Here is a 21,408-nt window from a genome sequence, read left to right on the forward strand (position 1 = left end):
AACGACTATCGGACACTTATATTAGCTTGACCTATCATCAATATCATTATGTTTCAATCATCAACCAACAACCCTACGAGAATCAAACATATTCATGCCAAACGGGCCCAGACATGACCCATTATTTAGGTCAGGCCGAGCCGCTCACCGTGCCAGGACCTTGGCTCAACATAGCCTGCGTGTCCGTGCTATCCTGGCCCAAACCAATTTTTCTCGTACCATATCGTGTCGTGCCATGAGTCGTATCAAATCGTCGTGCCATAGGCCGTCTTAATACGGCTCTGTTCGAGTCCCACCTCTAGACTCGACTCAACGCGACGTACGTGCAGCAGCTTGGGCCACAACCCCACCTACGCAGCCGCACACGACTCGCAGCGACACGTCAGCGCGCTCCACCGTATGTGGCGACCCCGCCACTTTCTCGCGCCCGGCCGCCCGGTGCCGCGCCGCGCCGCTGGCTCGATCCTCAGGAGTTCGATCGGTTTTGCCGTGCCAGTCCAACGAGATCGATAGAATCATCTAAAGCTCCACGCATGAGCCAACTGAGCCCCTGGCTGGCTCCTCTTCGGTTGCGGTTGCTACAAGTACGTGACGTTGGCCAATCATGCCGTTCCTTCTTGAACCGGTGCCGATGGATGGCGAAGAATTGAAGAGTGAGGTTGTGCTCCAAGGATTTGCTGGTTCCATACATCGTGTATTTGGAATGGAATGAAAAGGAAACGATTCCTCTTTTTTTTTTTTTAAATAGCCGGGGAACCTCTCTCGAAAAAAGAAAGAGAGCCGGGGAAAAACAAGTCGCCGAGTAAGCAGGTGGCGTTGTTTATGTACGCTCACGTTCTACCGTACCGGTGCGCCACGCGTGTAACGCCAACAGCATGGACGAGGATTCGCTGGGCATTAGTCCAATCAATGGGCTCTCAAGTCTCAAGCCAATGGGCGTGAAGATATTAACGCCACGGTCTCTCTAAATTAATCAAAGATGAAGCGTTAGGTACTCGTTTTTACCTAAATATAAGTTTATTACAACATCGATGTGATCTCTAATATGATATTTTTTTAACTAACTTTATCTATAAAAACATATTATTTTAAATATATATATTATATAAAAAATCATGATAAATCTAGTAACATTAATTTTATATTCTCAATATATATGATTTTTTAATTATTGATAGTTAAAGATAAAAATATTAACTTTGCTTTCGCATCGAAATGCTATATGCCAAACACGTGTGTCCAAAAACACGAGGGCAGAGCGGAAAACCATTGGCTGTGGCGGCTGATTTAAGCTTTACCTAAATAAAAACGGTTTGTGTCCTTATCTGCTGATTACTGGAAGTTTGGAACATACGGTAAAGGTGAAATGATGGCTTAAAATACCACGAGCACATGTGGCTCCAACCGATTTCCCACTTCACTTCGTAAGCAGATCGAAGCTAGTTACATTACATTCGAGTAGACGAGCAACATTACATTGCCTAAACATCTCTTTCGCTAAGAATCTCCTGAATCTAAAGAAATCTCCTGCACCGAGTTATCGAGTTTTAAGAATCTATTTGGTTTTAGACCACGAATGACCTAATTAAAATTTAATATTATCAATTTGTGGGTATAGCCAAAACGTAGGTAATGCTAGAAAAAATATTATTTGGATGATAGTCCCAAATTTTATTATAACTATGAATATGACATGTGGGGTGTACATGTCATCATTTTTTTCTCGTTGAAGCATAGTCATGTGGGATCTCGTTTTGTAGATAAAATCACAAGGAATATCATGATATATATAAATTGCAAATTAGATACATGATTTAGTAGATACTAACATTTGAAATTTAATAATAATAAAAATTTGAACTGCGTGCCAGCAATGAGCTGCTGACATCTCATCTATAAGATGGTTGACAGCCTGGCCAAAACCATCCAAATTTTCATGAGAGGATCAAATTTTGACTCCGAACTAAACAGTTGCCAAATTTTTAGAACATATCAAAATTTGGTTTAGCTTACCCAAGCCTTAAACCAAACACGTCCTTAATCACTTAATCTACTCATGCTTCTTTAATGTATACTCTAACATATGTGATATACCCAATATTACCTGATCACGAATACGAGTGTCGGAATCCAATTCATGAATTCAGATTCGGGTGTATGATTTGATGAAAAAAATTTAGACATATGAAATACAACTCGAAATCTGACATAGGTGTCAGAAACTGATTTGGATTTGTGGTGTCTGATTCGGAAAAAAAAAAAGACAAGAGTGTCCATGCAACCTTGGATATACCCAGATGATTATAACTGGAAACATGATGAAAATGATTTAAATAAGTTCGAGCTCCAACTTCCCCAGTCAAATACGATCGATTTCTCTATCGTTGGGCAGATTTGGGAGTGCACAACCATTATGTGTTTCCAAAAATAAGTGCTTCTTTGAGCATCACGGTTCATGTTTTTCTGCCACTACTTGCTTCCTTTTGTGTTTAATGCCCGGCCGGTAGAAGTGCAAGCGCCACCTAGTTTCACTCACAGCTTTCACCTCATCAAGCTGGAGCTGTGAAATGAAAATGATAAAACAAAAAGAGTCGCTTTATTTGAAAGATTTGGCTGTTTTATTTATATTTTTTGACAAAAACGATTACAGTAAGATTTGTATCGAGAAGCATAACCGTAAGCTTTATGAAAACAGGTCTATGCTATTCTGATTTATCCTACTCCTACCAAACATGGTTTTAGATGTGCAGACTCTAACACTAATTTCTCTTCTATATAAAACACGTGTTGTTTTTCATGCACATCTTTCTATACTCTCATCTCATATAATAAAAATCATTAAAATTTAAATAATTTACTCATTTTGTTATCTAGCCTCCTCGCCTCGTTACCGGCTACGAATATAAAACCGATTTTACTAACAAAAATAAATAAATAAATTATAAGGAAAATTAACGGATACTCTTCTCCTCCTACGCGTCCCATTTAAAATCAAACTACAACGACGCTCTCAACGTATTCGTTTGACGTCGTTCACATGAAACATTCATATCTCCGTACCTTGAATTTTATTATCGACGTTACCACGTTTAACGTCTAATGTTTATATATTTTTTAACTTATGAACACTTAGTTAGTATAAACAAATTAAGATGACTAATTTATCCAAATTTGGTTCAACATTTGTTTTGTTTTAGAAGTTCTTCCCTTTCACTTCAGATCTAATCATGCAAACGACACCTGAATGTTGAATCCCAATGAAGCAGACGGAAAGGTAAGCAGAACACCCAAGCGAATGGAAGGCCGTCACATCACCTCGGTCACCAGCCGCCACGCCTCGCCCTCGCCTCCTATAAACGGCCACCACAAGCTCCCCAACACACACACACACACCGCGCGCGCGCAACGCTGGGGACGGCACGGCGACGCCACCGCCACCGCCCGCTCCTGGCACTGGGCCCCACCACCTGACGCGCCCGCTCTCCTCAGCACAATGGCAGTGGCGCGCCTGCGCTCGGCCGCGGCGGCGGCGGCCGCACGGTTCCAGCCCGCGCTCGCCGGCTGCGGCGAGAGGCGGCTGCTCGGGACGGCCGCGGCGGAGGTGACTGCGGAGGCGGGGGCAGCCGCCGGGGTCGCGAGGTGGGAGCCGATGGGAGCGCGGGAGTACTACGACTACCGGCGGGCCATCTACGGCGACATCACGCACAAGGCCATCCTCGTCGATGCCGCCGGCACACTCCTCGCCCCCACCGAGCCCATGGCCCAGGTCGGCTCGATTCCCATTTCCTCGCCTCTCCGATTCATATCCTCTGTTGCCTCTGTGATGCCGCGGTTGCTGTACTGTTTCTGGATACGAGAAGCTAATTGCTGGGACAAGCAAGTCAGCGTCTGGCAACGCGTGATTGGAGTTGATCTGCTGATCTGTTGGTTCGTTTTAGTAATAGTATATACATGTGGTTTTGGGGTTGTGGTATGGAGAGAGATCTGTTAGTGTTCTTAAGGAGTTGTTGTTGGCTTAATGTGGTTTTGTCCCCTGTATAACGAATTGCGGAAGAGGCTCCTTTTGTATGATGATTGGATATGTTTATGTTCTGATGTCGCCTGTTAATGTTTGTTCAGGTGTACAGAACGATCGGCCAAAAGTATGGAGTGGAGTACTCAGAGGATGAGATCCTGATGAGGTATCGGCGGGCATATGCGCAACCATGGGGTAGATCACGTCTGAGGTATGGCAGTTCAATTTTTTTTAATGTTCTACAGCTCCAAATGCGTGCATGTAACTTGCTATATTTTGGATGGACCTGCGTGACTCTTTTAAGAAAAAAATCTGAGTGCGCTGCAGTGAAAAAGTAGCATCTAAAAAAGTGGTGAAAAATCCAATACGGCATACCTAGTGCTTTTGCACAATTTAAACGAGTCATGGCATTAACTATCAGCTTGAAAGTGGTTCCCTGCAAGAAAGCAAGAGCGAATTTGATACTGTAAGAACATGCAATTGACATGTGCTTAACATGCTACATATATATACCGGCATAAGGATATGGATTTCAAGCCAACGAACTTCCATCCAACGTGTGTGCATGCAAGGTGCAACAATATAGAATAGCACAACCAATGTCTATCAATCTCACGTAAATTGCAATTTAAGAATGTTTACGCAAAGGTAAACTATCATATGTAAGTAAATGTGAAATCACAACACTAGACATGTCCCTGCAAGAACAAGTCAACAACTGCGAGAATTACATCCTCATAAGTCTTTCAGATCTAGATCCAAGAACAGGACAGCTCCCAAATTTCATCTGGTGCCAGTTCCTTGGTATCTATCTTCTCAGGCAGTAATAAGATAGTTTTGCCGTTTTATGGCAACAAAAACACAAAAACTAAAAATAAATGTTGATTTTTACGTAGTTAAGTTTCTGCCAGGCTGTAGTTTTGTTATATGGTGTAGAATTTAGAGTGAAAATGCTGTGCAGTTGACAAGTAATAATTTGACCTGGTTTTGTGTGCTTTACAAGCATACCTAACAAGAAAGTACTACACTACTACGGGGTTAGAATCAGGAGAAACATCTTGATCAAAAGTCATCTCCAACTATTTTTCTCAGCGTATCTGGGTGGTGGTCCAAGGCAGTACTGCTGCTTTCATTCCTGCACACACATGTACCAGAATGAAATGTTGAGGTGGTTATGTTACTAAAGAGAGCTGTAAGCCTGGGAGCCTTGCATCCCTCCACACATGCGAATATGTGATTTAAGTTATTCAGCCTCCAGAATTCATATTTACATTCAAGCCCCTTTCAAAAATCATGCTGCTGCATACATCTGAAATTCCAATCTTAATGTATACGAGTATCTCCAGGTATGTCAATGATGGAAGACCCTTTTGGCAATACATAGTCAGTTCCTCTACGGGGTGCTCAGATTTACAATACTTTGAGGAACTGTATCATTACTATACTACTGAAAAGGTGAGATAAAGATTGTAATTAAAATTGTTTTTGAACCTTCTTATTTAGGTATATCCGTACATGTTTTGTAGGCTTGGTATCTATGCGATCCAGATGCTGGTCGTGTTTTCCAGGCATTGAGAAGGGCTGGTGTAAAAACAGCTGTTGTGTCCAACTTTGACACTCGGCTTCGGCCACTTTTACAAGCTCTGAAATGTGATCACTGGTTTGATGCAGTTGCTGTATCTGCTGAGGTGAGTTTAAGTTTCTAAATAGTTCAAAGATCAGCTGCTTTAGCTAAGCCTACTAATTAAGCACTGCCCCTGTAGTTACTGCTCTTGCATATAAGCTTCAGCTCTTTTTTCCTATTAATCTCAACTAAATTATGTTTCTTGGATCTTTGACTTATAGGTCGCAGCAGAAAAGCCAAACCCAACGATATTCTTGAAGGCATGCGAGCTGTTAGGCGTGAAACCTGAAGAAGCCGTGCATATTGGTGATGACCGTAGGAATGATTTATGGGGAGCTAGGGACGCAGGCTGCGACGCCTGGCTTTGGGGCAGTGATGTTTACTCCTTCAAGGAGGTATCTATATTTCTCTTCTGCCGTTCTGCTCAAATTCTAGTGAACTTTAAACTAATTATTTATCAACACTCTAGTGAACTCCATGCTTGGAATCTAACCTTTAGATATCACAAAGCTTAGTTAATATTTGGTATTTCAAGATCTGGGAGCTCTATACTTCTGTTCTACTTCATTAAAATCTAGGAACAGTTTTGTTGTATAACTTGACCAGGAGATCCTTAGCAGCTGTTTTTTATTTCGGCATCTTTTTTTCAGAGGCGTGTGTTTGCTCATACCTGCACATTTGTTTGTAATTGTATCGCAGGTCGCCGAGAGGATCGGGGTTGAGGTACAATGAGTTGTTTGCTGAGTCACCTGAGCTACAATAAAAGGCTAGGTAGTCAGTAGTGTTGCCTCCTTGTACATAGTGCCAGCCCTTCTTGCCCGGGCTTCTTGTACATATTTTCTCAGGGAATAACCGAGAGCAGTGTCTCCTGTGACAGGCCTTTCTGTATTCCGTAGCAATACCGATGTATATGTACGCATTTAAATGTTGAGTTTGCCGCCTGGTAAGTTGCTTGCGTTGTGAATTCTGTAATCCAAACGCATCGACCCGATTAAGTGATGTGCAATTGTCCAGTACTTTCATTTGATCCTCAAAAGACAGAAAAAGTCCTTTTCGGTGAAGATGAAGCATGAAATGAAGACGAAACCACGGCGCCATTGCCAGTACCCCTCCCTCAGGTATCAGCTGGTGCTGGGAGGCCTCAGATTGTGACCTTGAGTGCGGCGAAGTGGCCGAGGCAATCCAAAATGGGTGCGCGCTTCTCCGGCTGCCGGTGGGTGGCAGCGGCAAGCACTCCATTCTACACAAGCCTGTTCGAACAGAGCAGCGACACGGCTGAGGAGATCGGCGGCGAGGCAACTGGCAAGAGTTGCCGGCGCATTGCGACGCGCACGCTCAGAGTAGTAAGCCATAGCTGGCGCAAGGGCTAGTGGACAGAGGACAGAGCGCGGTCACGACGACGCCCGCTCCCCGTGCCGTGGTAAGGAGATATGGGCTCCTTTCCAGCCCATATCTGTGACTGAGAAGTGAGAACCCCTATTTCTCCTTGTGATCTCAGTTCTCAAGCCACCTCTAAAGAAAGAAACAAAACAATGACAAGCAGCCTAGCGACAATCTTCCGGAAACGGTTCTTCTTTCGGAAATGACGCCAGTATGGGATAAAGTCGGAATCCTGCCTGCAATTTTCGGAAGCACTATTTCACGGTGTACTCTTTGAAGTGGGTGGCAAAGGAGATAAAATTTTATCTAATTTAGATGACCGTCTAAACTTTATATTGGAGCTTTTTCATCGTCTGCTAACTAGTGTATTTTTTTCTCTCTTTTTGTCTTATGCATTTGTACTACGCTAAAACTGAAAGTAAACTCTTATATATTTATGTTACTTCTAAAGGTCATCCAGCCCCGAGGTCCCCCGCCGGAGGCCGAGCTGGTGAGTGGCGTTTCCAGAAACACGTGCCGGTCGCGCCGCCGCCTCTGGCACTCTTCGCCGGCCAGTGAGCCATCCTCTGCTTCTTCCGTCGATGAGCCAGTGAGCCTGATGAGGAAGACCTAACCTAGGCCGCACAGGTCCGATCGGATGGCTGGAAGGTACCCAAGGGGTGGTCGGTGTTTGGAAACAGCGAGCACCTCTGGGGCCCCAAGAAACGCCACCGCCGCTTAAGCCGCCCCTCTCTTGCATCGAGCAAGGCCAACGCACCCTTGGCTGCTGACGCTCCAGGCCAAGGACCGGCACCTGGTGACTGGTGGGCATGGCAGACGTGCCGAAGCTCAGTCGAAACGGCTCTTCGGTCAGCAGCTCGAACTGTGTCATGACAAGAGAGTGGGTTCACCAAATTGAGACAGTATTGCTGATTGATTTTATGTATCTACATACAGTTCAGTAACTGCAAGTGTGTAAGCTACAGCGCTTGGACCCCAGGGGCCGCGCGCGAGTGACGGCTCCGCTGCATCACGAATAAGAGGGAGAAGACATGAGAAGCAAACATGTATACCAATGATAGAAAACTTCAGAACTTATTCAGGATCAGAATTACGAATTGAGTTATCAAGAAAAACTCGAGCAACGGGAATCAATCAAGTTGCTAATTTCCCACAACTTAGAAGTTTAATAGCATATTTCCCATGCCAAAAAATAAAATAAAAATCTTGTGCTGTTATGGGCGTCGGTGGCATCTGGCAAGGGCCTACGCAACTCAGCGACAGGGGCAAAGCCGCGCAACAGCCAGAGCCCAGAAGCGTGGTGAGTTACGAGAGCTGCCGGTACACACCACTCGCGTGCTCGGAATTGTGAACCACAGTTGGCGGCTTGGCGCAGGCCGCAGGGGCGAGCGGACAGACGACGGTCGCGATGCCCGCTCCCCCCTGCCGTGTAGCGGAGAAGGTAGAACGAGGAGCAACCATGAGGTGACGGCGTGGTCGCTGGCTCGCGGTACACCAGCGGGCACGCCAGGCGCACCGTCGAGGGCACGGCGCGCACCTCTTCCTTGCTTCCTTCGCCGCCTCTCCGCTCTCGGGCGGGTGGCGTTGGCCGTAATCCACGACGACGGGGTGTGATTGTTATCTGATTTACCGACTAGTGTGGTCGGTATTCCATATGATAAAAAACAGTTTGTAGATTATAGATTACTGGTGAAAAATAGATTATTGGATTGTTATAATTTAGAGGTTGAATTGTTAAAAGTTGAATTATACAATCTGTCTGTTTGTTTTATGACCTAAATAATCGCCACCGAAATAAACGTGATGTTGGGGTGGCATGGGTCTAGATGCCGCTCACCCCTGGAGAGCGACCATGAGCTATTAGGAGACCCTAGTCGGTGGTCGGTATCTGAAGCAGGGATCACCTCAGAGGCGAACCGTCTCCTCCGATTCATGTCATAGCTCAACGAAGCGGCGCTCCATCCCGCACGTCTCCTCACCTCCCTCCCCTTTCTTAGAGCAACTCCAACAACCTAGCTATCACTCCCTCTATCTGCCAAAACAACCTAATAGTCTGAAAAACCCTCTCCAACAAACACGCCATTGCACCATTTATTTTGCCTTGCCCTCCATACCTAGGTCGCCGCGCGCCACATGTAGCGGGTGTTCTCTCGCATGCCATCGGCAAACGGTCGTCGTCCTCCTGCCATCTCCCTTCCCCTCTTCCTTCAGAATTGACCGGCGCCCCCGAGCTCGCTGCCCTGACTGTGCCCGTGTGCTCAAGTGAGGCCTTTGTTTGTGTCTTGCCATTGCCCGCAGCCCACACTACCACCCACAGTCTGCCTCGCTCTAGATCTGGGAGCAACGACGCTAGGCGCCTAGGTGTCTCCCCTGCCCTGGTCGTCATGGACTACGACTCTGGAGGTGAGGTAGGCACAGGCAGTGACCGATGGAAGGGGAGGACCGGTAGCACCGTGAAGGGAAGAGGAGCGGGGCATTGGAGGCCAGGGGACAGGGAGAGGACTACGGCTCTGGAGGTGAAGGCTTTGGAGGTGAGGTAGGCGTTGGGGTGAGGTAGGAAGGGGAGTTGGGGGTGCGGTTGGAGGCGCTGCGGCCTGCGGGCAATGGAGAAGGGGAGCCTCGGTGCTAGTTGATTTGGAAAGGGACAGGGGTGGTGTTGGAGGATATGGAAAGGGCGATATGGAGAAGGGGAGCCTCGGTGCTAGTTGTTAGTAATGGGGATTGGCTGGGATAGGGAGCATTGTGAGATTATTTGGTATATATATGCATATATACTTGTTAGCAATGTTCTGAGAAATAAGATTATAAACAAGCAAAATTACTTTGGTATATGCTTTGAAAAATAAGATTATATACAAACAAATTTACTTGTTAATATATTTCATATTTATAATCTTTGCTTATTTTTCCTTATGTGGTTTTGTCACGATTGAGGGACTTGTGCATTGTTTCTGCAATGGCCGTTGCATAACATTAGTGCTTTAGAGTTTTACATGAATGTGTAGTATTGTGCTTAGGTACTTTATATATTTTTGCAAATATTGTCCCATATGTTCCCTATTCAGTTTATTAAAAATGTGATGTAATAAATATGCATACTTTCTCTCTAATGTTAAAGCAGGGTGCTTCAATGGTAGATAGATTTTATTGTAACTTATTGAGTGGTGGAATCGATGGCTCAAGTTGGGAGGATAGTCAGAATTTTAGCCCAATTGAAGAGGAACCATCACAAATTGAAGAACCTATCGTCTCCTCCAGATCCACCAACCAAAGATCCAAAAATTTCTCCGAGCAGGAAGATGACATGTTGGTACAAGCATGACTAAATAACACTTTGGATGTAGTAATCGAGAACAAACAAAGTCATGAATCTTACTGGGCTAGGATTCATCATTACTGTTACCATAACAAGAAATTTGAATCGGTGTGCAATCAAAATTCTCTTGCCAACCGTTAGGGTACTATTTAAGAATGGGTTAACAAGTTTTATGGATGTTATGACTGGATTCAGAATAGAAGACAAAGCGATATGACAACGCAAGATAAGGTGTGCATATATCTCTTTAATTTTCTTGTAGTTTTATATATTGTAGCTTCATATGTTGTGTGCAAGTTTTATAAGATATATTCACTTGCAGATTGTTCATGTATGTACTTTGTACTAGGCAGAAGATACTAAAGGGAAATCTTTTAGATTATTGCATTGCTGGAGAATCTTAAAGCACCATCCAAAATGGACTTCTAGATTATCTTAAAAAAAACAAAAGACGGCATCCAATGCAAGTCCGAGTACTTCATCTCCAGGTACGACCTCCAACGATGATGAAGTTGAGGCTTGTACTCCTAAACATGATCCATTGAGAAGACCAACCGGTAAGAAAGCCGAGAAAGAACGAAAATGATGATATAAAAGTTACAGCTCTTTAGATGGTAGTGTTGTTATGTTAGCATTGGATAAAGTGTCGTCAAAGAAGATTGAAAGGGAAGATAAGAAAGAGGCTAAGAAAGATGCTCGCTACAAGCGAGCACTTGCAATGGAAGAAAAGATGATTGCACTTGAATAAAGTAAGTAGAAAATAGAAAGAAAAAAGGTAGCACTAGAACAACAAAAGCTAGATCAATAGAAAAAGCATGATGAACAAAGGATTATGAGCACGGACATTAGTGGTATAACTGGGTCATAACAACAGTACTACATGAGCTTGCAGGGTGAGATCATCGCTTGACGATACAACGCATCAGGTTGAGACTATTATGTTTTTTAGTTGTACTATTTGCATTGTGGTGTGAACTATTTGTTGTGCGAACTATAAGAACATGATAGATTAATTCAGAAAGGACTGCATACATCATCATACATAATTTGAAAATACTACACCATTCTATAATGAAAACACTACTTGATAGGTTCTGACTACATTATTCCAAATACTTACACTATAAGAATAACGACTCTACATATAGTTGCTATAATTGCTTGACTAGATCATCTTGATGCTGAGAGTGAGCTTGTCGGTTTCTGATACCATGATTGCTCTTAATAAACTCCATAAACTAAGACAGCTCAGGGGTGTGTTCATCAAAAACTGTCACCCTTTCTCCCTCGTGATCTTAATGGAAGTCTTTCGGCTCATGATTGTACTCAAAGTCTTCCCGCTCATCTTTAATTATCATATTATGCATAACGACGCAAGCTATCATGATTTGTCCGAGTGTCTCTTGTTCCCAAAACCTAACTGGTCCACAAATAATGGCAAAAGGAGCCTGTAGAGCTTCAAATGCTTGTTCGACATCTTTCCTAGCACCTTCTTAAGCTTGCGAGAAAAGTTTTTTCTTATTCCCTATATGAAGAAATAGAGAATAAGCCACTCTAAATCTGCGCATAAATAATAATAAAATGATACGAGAGGATAAAAATAAGGGCGAACAAAATATATTTACTAATTATAAACTTGCACCGAAAGATAGTCGGGCCGTATGTGGGAGTCTCTAAAAAGTAGTCTTGGTTTAGTCTCGCATGTCTAACTTCTCTGTCGTGATGAATTACTCGATGTCCTGTCACGGAACCGCCATGGCGTTGAGCATTCAAGCGTCGATCTTCATCATGCACTTGGAAGACTGTAGCAACAATGAGTTCGTCGTCGTCGAATAAGGTCGATGACGAATCCATGAGAATTTGCTTGATGATGTTGCGACGCCTCATTGCGATGTTGAAGTAGAGACAAATATATGTGGGAGAGGACATAGAGAGAGCTAGAAAAGGAGACACAGCTTAGGAATGATAAATAGACTTGCATATATAGATATAAAAAAATAGTCGTTGAAAAAATATCAGCTAGAAATATAATCATTACAAAAATATAGTCTCTACGAGTATATTGCTAGTTATAGAATACTATTAAGAAATGAGAGAGAATATAGAGAGTGAAATATGAATATGTTGTTAAAGTGGTGGAGTAATATGAAGGAGAAATTTTTATAGATGATCTATTAGAGTTGCTCTTACTAGGAGCCACACCACCGTTGCAACATGCACTGACCAAGACCCGAGTCAGGTTGCTCTGCATGTTGCTGCCATGCTGAAAGTACATTGTGTTCATGTGAAGCCACCAGTGCAGATCGGTCTCGTCTTGGTTGTGTAACTTGTGCTTTCTGTTGAGCCATTATGTTTGAAGATGCATTTTGTGAGACATGGCGAAGGAAAAAGAGAACTCAGATAGAGGAATTTAGGATCTGTTTGCTAGAGTTTTTTTAATTTAATTTCTCTAGGGGAATTGATTCTCTAGAAAAAATAATTCTACGGTTGAAAATGTTTATCTACTGATTCTTTAGCGTAAACTTTATGAAATCACTCAAACAGAATCATTCTAGGAGCTAAAAACTGTAAACTGTCATTTGACAAAACTCCGACCGATTTCACTCTAAAAGTTAATCTGAAAACTCTGTCAAACATACTCTTAATCCAACCTAATTGATCTCCAAAATTGGAGAAGATGTTCAGTACGGAGAATTGGCCTTCGACGTTGGGTAGCCGACTAGCCGGTGTGTTTTTCTGTCCAATTAGTAGCATCTCTGGAAGGTTATCACAAGGCTCTGCCTGATCCTGACACAGCTGCGATCAGTTCTATTGCGGCCTACCCTATTTTGAATTTTAACTGTTCTTTGATGCAAAAGGTGGAAATCTGAATGCTCCATGCAAATTCCTGCTGCACTTCGCGTTTACCATTCCTAATATTGTTTGTTTTATGGGTACTTATGTTTTTGCATTTTTTTTTTTTGTGACGAAACGAGATGGGTTAGTGTGAAATGGAGAACATAAGTGTGTTTCAGCTTATGTCACCAATACACACGTGAAGGACAAACAAGACATGCTTGATCTTGCAATTTGATTACTTGTATTAGTTCTATTGTGATTTGAGAAGTAGCACAAATTCATGTCCAAAGAAGACGCATATATGTCCGTATGTGCATCCGATTCCAATCAACATGTTAAGCCAAGGAACAGCATCAGCATTGACCATGGAAGCATGGATCAAGCTCAATGAGAGGTTCGTTAGCTTTGTTCGCAATTTTAATCTGCATCGACATCTACAAGGCCGTCGCCGCCTGTCTAGCTCACCCCTTGTCCAGCCCCAGCAGCCTCGCCGGCGACAGCCTCCCCGGGCTCACGACGTCCATAACCCTCCGCCCCTTCCGCTCCTTGATCGTGTCCAGCCGCGGCGACCACGATCGCCCCTTCGACGCGCCCACCAGCTGCTCGTAGTGCTTCCTCAGCTCCGGCGTGCTGCAAAGCGCCCCGCAACCGTCCGCGTCGTCCCCCTCGCCACCGCCACCACGCGGCTTCCCACCAGTGACGGCCTTCACGATGAACTCCTCCGTGACCCTGATCACCGTCCGGCCGTCGTCGTCCTTCACGTACTCGAACGGGCTCCTCGCGCCCACTACCAGCGACGGGGGACCCGACGACGCGCCGCCGTACGAGAGCGCCGCGATCGACGCCGCGGTGACCGCGGAGTCCCGGCCGCCGCACGGGAGCCGGTCCACGGGGAGCACGAGGTATGTGCGCCCGGCCTCGAGCCGGTCCTCGATGGCGAGCACCGGCGCGGGGCGGCCGATGCGGAAACCGTCCGCGCGGCACACCACGCGGCCGGCGTGCTCCAGCATGACCTCCCCCGCCGCCCTCCCGGGCTCGGCTGCCCGCGTCTCTCCGCCCCACAGCACCAGCCGCGCCACGCGACGCCGTCGCCGCGTCGGGCTCACGCAGAGCCACCGCAGCAAGCCACCTGCCATGCCGGCCACGCGCAACGTGCGAAGCACAAGCAGCAGCACGCAATGAGCTGCTAGGGCTCGGTGACATCCACAGTTGTTCGGTCAGGTGCAACCACTTTATATATTGCCGGTTTGGCATGTATGGGCGGGCGCTCGCGGTGCAACTGCGAACTGTGCGAGGGACGACGGGACGGGTAGGGTAGCGGTTGACAACTTGGCACCGCGTCGGTGGTCAAAAGTCCGCGGTCCGCCGGGAGGGAGGGGTAGAATTGCGCGCAAATTGGGGTATTTTTTGGGCCGGCGCACGGGCCGCGGGCGTCAAAACCGCGGATGTGCCGCGGGCGTGGTGCTCGCAAGGGGGAGCGGGTTTAGTGGTGGGAGACGGAACGGGCGGCGCGCGGCTGCATCTGCATCTGCAAGGCGGTTTGGCCGTGCGCGCTTGCAGAGCCTGCAGCTGCCGTGCCGGTGAGGGCACAGGTGTGTGCATGCGTTGTGTTGCCTGGATCCGAAGACAAGCTTGTAGATGGGGCTAGGAGGCGCACAGCGAACAGTATGGGCCGGCGTCACTTGCGAAGGGGAGAGAACATTTCTTGTTTACAGACCGGGTCGACATTTTACTTTTCAGAGATACCAGCGATCCTATCCGTTCCGTATAATTTGCTACGATAAGCAAGAGCTAGCTTTGTGGTCTGATCAAACACTCCTAGATCCATCGTTTTCGCATTGCTAGTAAAACCAGCAGTACTACTAACTCACATTCAAAAATTCAGATGCCTCGCTACAAAAGCTTCGCTCATCTCAGAAGCTATCGAGCGATGTCGGCGAGACCGATTGCTGCGCCGTTTGAAACTTTCCTTCGCGTGCGTGACCGGATCCAAAACGACGATGACTTTATTCGCAAATCGCAAGGCCTGACGTAATTCTATGAAGCAACTTGGTACCGCATGCAGAGTTTTTTTTAGAATCAGACCCTTTATCCAGGGCCTTCTTTGAGGCCAGGGGACGTGCAACATCCAGGGATCAAACCCGAGTGGGCTCGGCTGGAATCTCTACCAACGGATGTAATCTGATCATGTACCGATTGATCAGGTTCAAAGAAAACCAACCCATCGTAAATTGGTACTCTTCAGAATGATGTTCAGTGTTTGTTTTCAAAGAGAACGATGTTCTGTGAATGAATTTTACAACGCACGTCGGCACATGACATAGAATTGGTCAGAAATCAGCTCTGGTGTCGACATGAAGTCGGCTCGTAGCGGGAAAAAAGAACTGACAGAAACGCTCTTATCCAACTAGGCATGGCATCTCAGCAACTGGTTTTGTCAACGCATCAAGATATATCAAGCCTGCAATTTTCTGTACTAGCTAGCTTAGCAACCTGTCTGCAACTTTGACCAAGAAGTGCAGGGAAAGTTTTTACCGAATTCAATGTAGGATCAGGGGGTTGACAAATGAGTTTGACAGATTCAGCGGCTGAGTTTGACAAATGAATTTCAGCCCATAAAAAAGCTTGAGAAGATCCCATCAAATCGATTTTGCACATGACATGTTTCCAGAAACATGAGTTAAATTCGTTATTATATGCGGTTAACAACTCAATATTGTGTTTCGACCAAACGCCCAGACGTGTGACGAAGTAGTAGAAGTGTAGGCTTAAAAAAATAGTAGAAGTATAGAATAGGTAAATAGATCATTCAATATATCCCAACATAAACATATATCAGTTGACCTTTTTTAAGTAAAACTAGCAAGTGGTCCATACTAATAGTGTAACTATATCGCTGTAATATTTTGTCACGATAGCCTTTGATTAATTATATTTTCATGGACTCTTTATTTAGCTATTTGTTTTTTTTATAATAACTTGTTTTTTCTAAGACTATATTTGATATGGATCCTTCCTTTTTCCATTCTAACCCCAATTTCAATTATTATTTATTTTATTTTATTTTATTTGGACTCTTTGTTTAGATATTTTTCTTTTCCAAACCGTATGGAAATTGAACTTCTAATTTTCCATAAATTTTAATTCCGAATTTAGCTATTTATTAATTGTACTTGATATGAATCCTTTGGTTTAATATAGACCGTTGATGTTCATAACTCCTTTTAACACTCAAATAATAATATAATAGATATATCAGTTGACCTTATAAATATAAAAGGAAAAGGAAAAAAATAGTAGAAGTGTAGAATAGGTAAATAGAACATGCTATATATCCCAACATAAACATATATCAGTTGACCTTTTTTAAGTAAAACTAGCAAGGTGGCTCACACTAATAGTGTGGCTAGCCTCGCTGCAATATTTTGTCACGATAGCCTTTGATTACTTATATTATACATGGACTCTTTATTTAACTATTTGTTTTTTATAATAATTTGCTTTTTTCTAAGACTATATTTGATATGGATCCTTTTTTTCTATTCTAACCCCAATTTCAATTATTATTTATTTTATTTTATTTGGATTGTTTATTTAGATATATTTCTTTTTCAAACAGTCTGAAAATCAAACTGCTAATTTTCCATAATTTTTAATTACGAATTTAGCTATTTATTAGTTATACTTGATATGGACTCTTTGGTTTAATCTAGACCATTAGATATTCATAATAATGAGTGATCTAGATTTTTTTTCCCAATTAATGTGGTAATTTGATGGCTCCTTTTAACCCTCAAATAATAATATAATAGATATATCAGTTGACCTTATAAAGAGAAAAGAAAAAAGAAAAAAACAATTTCAAAGCAAAAAGGCCACTCTGGCCTGGACTGTTCAACCCTACGAGAGGCCCAAAACGCTGGACTTGGATTGGGCTGGCTAAACCTAAAACCGCAGAACTTGGGTCGGGCCGAATTCACGTCCGGTGTTGACGTGTCCAGGAATCGCTAGGAGCAACGCGGAGACCGCCGCCGCCCGCAAGCGCAACCGCGGCAGACTGCAGCACCGGGCGCAGCCAGCCGGCGGCACCGCAACATCGTCTCCTCCTCCTCCTCCTCCTCCGTCCGTCGCGTCGTGTGCCTATGGGAGTGGAACCGGCGCAACCGGCCCCTTCCGCGGCCGCCTCCGCCGCCGAGCAGGCTCGGGATCTCATCGACGTAAGCCCCTACACAAAACTCCAGACCACCACCGTCTCTCCTTCATCGCCGAGCTCTTTTTTCCCTTGTTCGTATGCGCTGCTGCAGATTGAGACGTATGCTTCGCTCCACTAACTGTGCGCGCCGTGCTCGCTTGCTAATTGCCAGGCCGCTAGGTACGACGACCTGGAGGATGTCGTTGCCTTGTTCTCCGCTGGTGTCTCACTGGACTCCACAGATTCACAGGGCCGCACAGGTTAATTCGATTCTACGAACTCTTCTACGTGCGGTACTGACTGAATTGCTGAATTTATCTAGGAAGCAATTGTGTAGCACATTAGCATGGGTATGTGTTTGGTGAATAAACTCTTTGAGAAGGTAGCAGTAATAAACAATGTTGTTAATTGAGGTGCAGTTGCTCCGTGGTACAAGATTTCATCAGTGTATAGTGGATCAATGAGCCTATTTGCCTCATTTTGTAGACTCACTGTCTTATTCTTATCATGCTAATGCTCATCAAGCTTGAAACCATCAATTGACAGCGTAAACTCTTTAACTTTGTCAAAACTTAGTTTCGAGTTCATATGAAGCCCACCGAGTGACCTTGATGATTGGTTGTATCAAACATTACTGTGAACTACTTATTCTATGGGCGGCTAACTGACCCTTTCGCCATTACTGTCAGCTCTTCATATGGCTGCTGCCAATGGGCATCTTGCTGTGGTGGAATACTTGATTCTAAATGGAGCGGTAAGAAAGCTATCTTTGTACAATTGTTTATTGCGTTGAACCCGGTGAGATGTCATCGTTTCATGATTTCAATTAAAGCTGAGCCCCTTTGTAGTCTGTGCACTTTTCTTATTAGAGAAAGGATAATCCAACTTCTATTGAAAGTCAGTTAAGGTCTTTTGCAATCTGCTGGGATTACCAGTTAACAAAAAGATCCACAAACCAGTCTAGCCTGAAAAAAAAAAGCATATGACAGGCAGCAGCCGAGTTAACCACAAGCAAAGCCTGAACTTTTTTAAGCTGCATATTTGTTCGGATTAGACTGATAAGTTCATTTTGTGACTGTAACTGAAATGCAGAATGTTAATGCCGCCAACTTGGAGAAGAACACACCCCTCCACTGGGCATGCCTCAATGGACATATAGAGGTTAATTGCTTCCTTGGCTGGTCTGCTTTCTTGTACCAATATAAGTACTTAATGACACTGCTTCGTCTGAAAAATAACTAACCCAGGTAATCAAGGCTTTGATATGTGCTGGGGCTAGTGTGAGTGCCCTAAACAGGTATGTTCAATTTAAATGGCCATGTCTTAACAAGTGATATTGTTGAGAACCCATTTTCCATGACCCTGTATTATTTTCCGTGAGTAGTGATTGTGCTTATATGGCATGTTTTGTATTCTGCAGCCATGAGAAAACCCCTATGGATGAAGCAGTGACCAAGGGCAAGATGGAGGTGATCGATGCAATCGGTGCAGCAGTAGCTCAAGCCGAGCTTGATGGTGTTACTGTCTCCTAAAAGGGACTTGATGAATACCTTGAGCTATGAATGACATGCAACCTTGTTCTTATCTCTTAATGGTACTATCTATGTCACTTCTGATTTTGATGTGCTGGTATCTGGGACAATATGGTAACTTAGCCTTTGGCATGAGTTGATTATCATCTGTGTCGGCAAGCGCATGTTAGTGTCAATGACATCAGAACGTGGACAGAAGAACCTATCGTTATAAACTTGATGTGCAGCAGTCAAAGATGTGGCTTTCCTCGATAATATTGTAATCCTTGATGGTTTTCCTTGGAGTTCCTTGGGTCCCAGTTGTGGTGAAATGGAATTTGCACCTCCGCTGTTGATTTCAGTCTTTATTGTCTTGAAATGTATTGGTAAGTGCTTTTTACTTGTCAATTTGCAAAGTGCAACCATGAACAACCATTTGGTGGTTGGATATGATCGGTCACTGTTCCAGATCAAGCTCTTTTCCTTGGTGAATCCAGATCATTAGTTCAAGTACCTAGCTGGTTCTGCTTGGACCGTGATCGTTCTGACTTGTAGTTTGGGCCTCTGTGAGAGCACGCAGTCTCAGAGCCCACTTCGTCCAATTGAGATGCATGATCTATACCTATGCAATGCAATTTGCCAATTTCTCATTGTGTCCAATCCAGACGATGCCTACTGGTGCATGGTCCTTTCCTAATGACAACCGAACCATTTCCATTCCCGTCAACAGGTTTGATGCCCCCAGCGTTGCACCATTCAGCAGGTCAACCGTTTAGTTTGCTCTCATAATTCTGTTCAGTGACCTTGCATCCATCAAGGTGCACGCGTCGCCGTCCTAGGTGGGTTAGTCTCACAATGCAAAATTTTTACTAATCCTTACACACATTGCTTATCAGTGTCACATATTTGTATTGAGATTCAGGTTAAAAAGGCATGTGAAAAAAATTATAAGCTAAGTGAGAAAAATCAACAGATAAATGAATATTAGTTAAGATATGATTCGTGGACTTGTATTTCCTGTCAGTCTCACGGTTGAGCCAGGACCTTCTGTATTTAGGTAGTATTTGGTTGAAGAGCGAGATAGAATAGAATGATTTTATTTATATATTTGAGGATATGATGATTCTATTCATATATAGATGTTTGTTTGACAGGTGGGCTAAAACGAGTTTATTTTAGTAAGTTGGGTCCACCGTTAATATTATGTTCGAAGTGAGATAGTTATATTCTACCGTTTTTTAAACAACTCTGTTCAAACAACTTAAAAACAGAATAGATCTGCTCAATCACATCTGTTACACGAACCAAACACTAACTTCATATACGTCAGGTCAGGAGAAGGCGACGCCGGGTGCAGCGTGAACCGTGAAGTTCACGAGGCCGTCGCCGTCTCCTCGGTTACTTCGGGGCATGAGACAAGGAGAGCTTAGTGGTAAGAATTGATGGTACGCGTGGCTCGTGATGCAGACATAGCACTGAGCAGAGCACTAGTACGGTGCGAACACGGCGTGTGTATAATCCTTCATGTATTTCGGTCGCCTGACACAAGCGCCCTGTGTGCGACGGCAGTGGCGCCGCTTTAAGGCTCGGTGCGTCGCCTGATGCAGAGGAGTGATGGGAACATGGAAAATGGAAGGCGATGCTGCCTGTGATGAGCACTGAGAAGTAGTACTCCTGCTAGGCACTAGGGGCTTCCCTGCTACCTTCGACATTTCTCCCAGGATGGCCGGCCCGGATAAGATGGATCGAAATCTTGTGACTTTAGTACGAGAGGATGAAAAGTATCGTGATCTTACTATAGTGGTACTGGAGTATCAGATTTGATCTGTCTATTCAAATCCAACAATTCACGTTAATTTAAAGTCACTTGACTTCACCATCCATTCCGATCAAGATGGCCGTGCGGTTGCATTGATGCCGAGCCTGCCGTTTCACAGGAAACGGTTGAGGTGGTTTCATTTACCCCGCCGCACTGGGATCACTCGCAGGCAAAAATGAACATCTCATTTACATATGGTAGACATGTAAATTTCATGTGGCACACCCGCAAAGATTACCATGCGAGGCCTCGAAGCAGAGTATCTCAATTTTGCACCTCATGCATGTGAGGTACATGTCAGTAACTCACTACTGCCGCCGACCGTAAAATATCGTTGTCCCGTGACAACCTTAACAACGAATCCACGATGCAGTACCAACAGTTTCCTAGCGAAACATCCATTCCGGACCACTCATGCGCTCTACGGATTTGCTCAGCTCAGTTGTACTGCTGCGCCAAAGGAATGTTATTTAATGACCGTCGTCAGCCATGATGCCCTTCCCGTGCTCTACGTGTTGGGCAGCAGTGTAGGTGCTGTATCGATCATGGTTTTATGGCTAGCACTCTACCGGAATGCATCCACTTATGCACGAATGGTTTGTGTTAGTCATCCATCGCTTCACATGATATTTATCAATTATTTATTCTAGTTACATACTTTATGATATTTTTTATTACTTCTCTAACATGAATCTTAATCTCAACGTAAATGA

The 21,408-nt window shown here is 44.3% G+C and overlaps 3 protein-coding genes across 3 annotated transcripts; 2 read left to right on the forward strand and 1 right to left on the reverse strand.

The window, feature by feature from the left end:
- The first annotated feature begins 3,367 nt into the window (after positions 1 to 3,367).
- Positions 3,368 to 6,638, forward strand: LOC133893171 (uncharacterized). Its single transcript, XM_062334143.1, has 6 exons — positions 3,368 to 3,766; positions 4,120 to 4,226; positions 5,362 to 5,470; positions 5,542 to 5,703; positions 5,861 to 6,034; positions 6,339 to 6,638. The coding sequence occupies exons 1-6, from the start codon at positions 3,494 to 3,496 to the stop codon at positions 6,369 to 6,371; spliced, it is 858 nt and encodes a 285-aa protein (XP_062190127.1). The 5' UTR covers positions 3,368 to 3,493; the 3' UTR covers positions 6,372 to 6,638.
- Positions 6,639 to 13,456: 6,818 nt separating this feature from the next.
- LOC133892880 (uncharacterized) lies at positions 13,457 to 14,396 on the reverse strand. Its single transcript, XM_062333866.1, has one exon. The coding sequence runs from the start codon at positions 14,307 to 14,309 to the stop codon at positions 13,635 to 13,637; it is 675 nt and encodes a 224-aa protein (XP_062189850.1). The 5' UTR covers positions 14,310 to 14,396; the 3' UTR covers positions 13,457 to 13,634.
- Positions 14,397 to 17,171: 2,775 nt separating this feature from the next.
- Positions 17,172 to 19,237, forward strand: LOC133893708 (ankyrin repeat-containing protein P16F5.05c). The gene is made up of 6 exons (XM_062334801.1): positions 17,172 to 17,390; positions 17,538 to 17,625; positions 18,055 to 18,119; positions 18,458 to 18,526; positions 18,613 to 18,662; positions 18,786 to 19,237. Exons 1-6 carry the CDS (start codon positions 17,316 to 17,318, stop codon positions 18,895 to 18,897), a joined length of 459 nt encoding a protein of 152 aa, XP_062190785.1. The 5' UTR covers positions 17,172 to 17,315; the 3' UTR covers positions 18,898 to 19,237.
- The last annotated feature ends 2,171 nt before the right edge of the window (positions 19,238 to 21,408 follow it).

Source organism: Phragmites australis, chromosome 15, assembly GCF_958298935.1.
Source record: "Phragmites australis chromosome 15, lpPhrAust1.1, whole genome shotgun sequence".
NCBI classification, from domain to species: domain Eukaryota; kingdom Viridiplantae; phylum Streptophyta; class Magnoliopsida; order Poales; family Poaceae; genus Phragmites; species Phragmites australis.

Coding starts and splice junctions, on each gene's coding strand:
- LOC133892880 (XM_062333866.1), bottom strand. CDS start 14,309: ATGGCAGGTGGCTTGCTGCGGTGGCTCTGCGTGAGCCCGACGCGGCGA.
- LOC133893171 (XM_062334143.1), top strand. CDS start 3,494: ATGGCAGTGGCGCGCCTGCGCTCGGCCGCGGCGGCGGCGGCCGCACGG. Junction 3,767..4,119: donor CCACCGAGCCCATGGCCCAG/GTCGGCTCGATT, acceptor ATGTTTGTTCAG/GTGTACAGAACGATCGGCCA. Junction 5,471..5,541: donor ATTACTATACTACTGAAAAG/GTGAGATAAAGA, acceptor CATGTTTTGTAG/GCTTGGTATCTATGCGATCC.
- LOC133893708 (XM_062334801.1), top strand. CDS start 17,316: ATGGGAGTGGAACCGGCGCAACCGGCCCCTTCCGCGGCCGCCTCCGCC. Junction 17,626..18,054: donor AGATTCACAGGGCCGCACAG/GTTAATTCGATT, acceptor CATTACTGTCAG/CTCTTCATATGGCTGCTGCC. Junction 18,663..18,785: donor AGTGTGAGTGCCCTAAACAG/GTATGTTCAATT, acceptor TGTATTCTGCAG/CCATGAGAAAACCCCTATGG.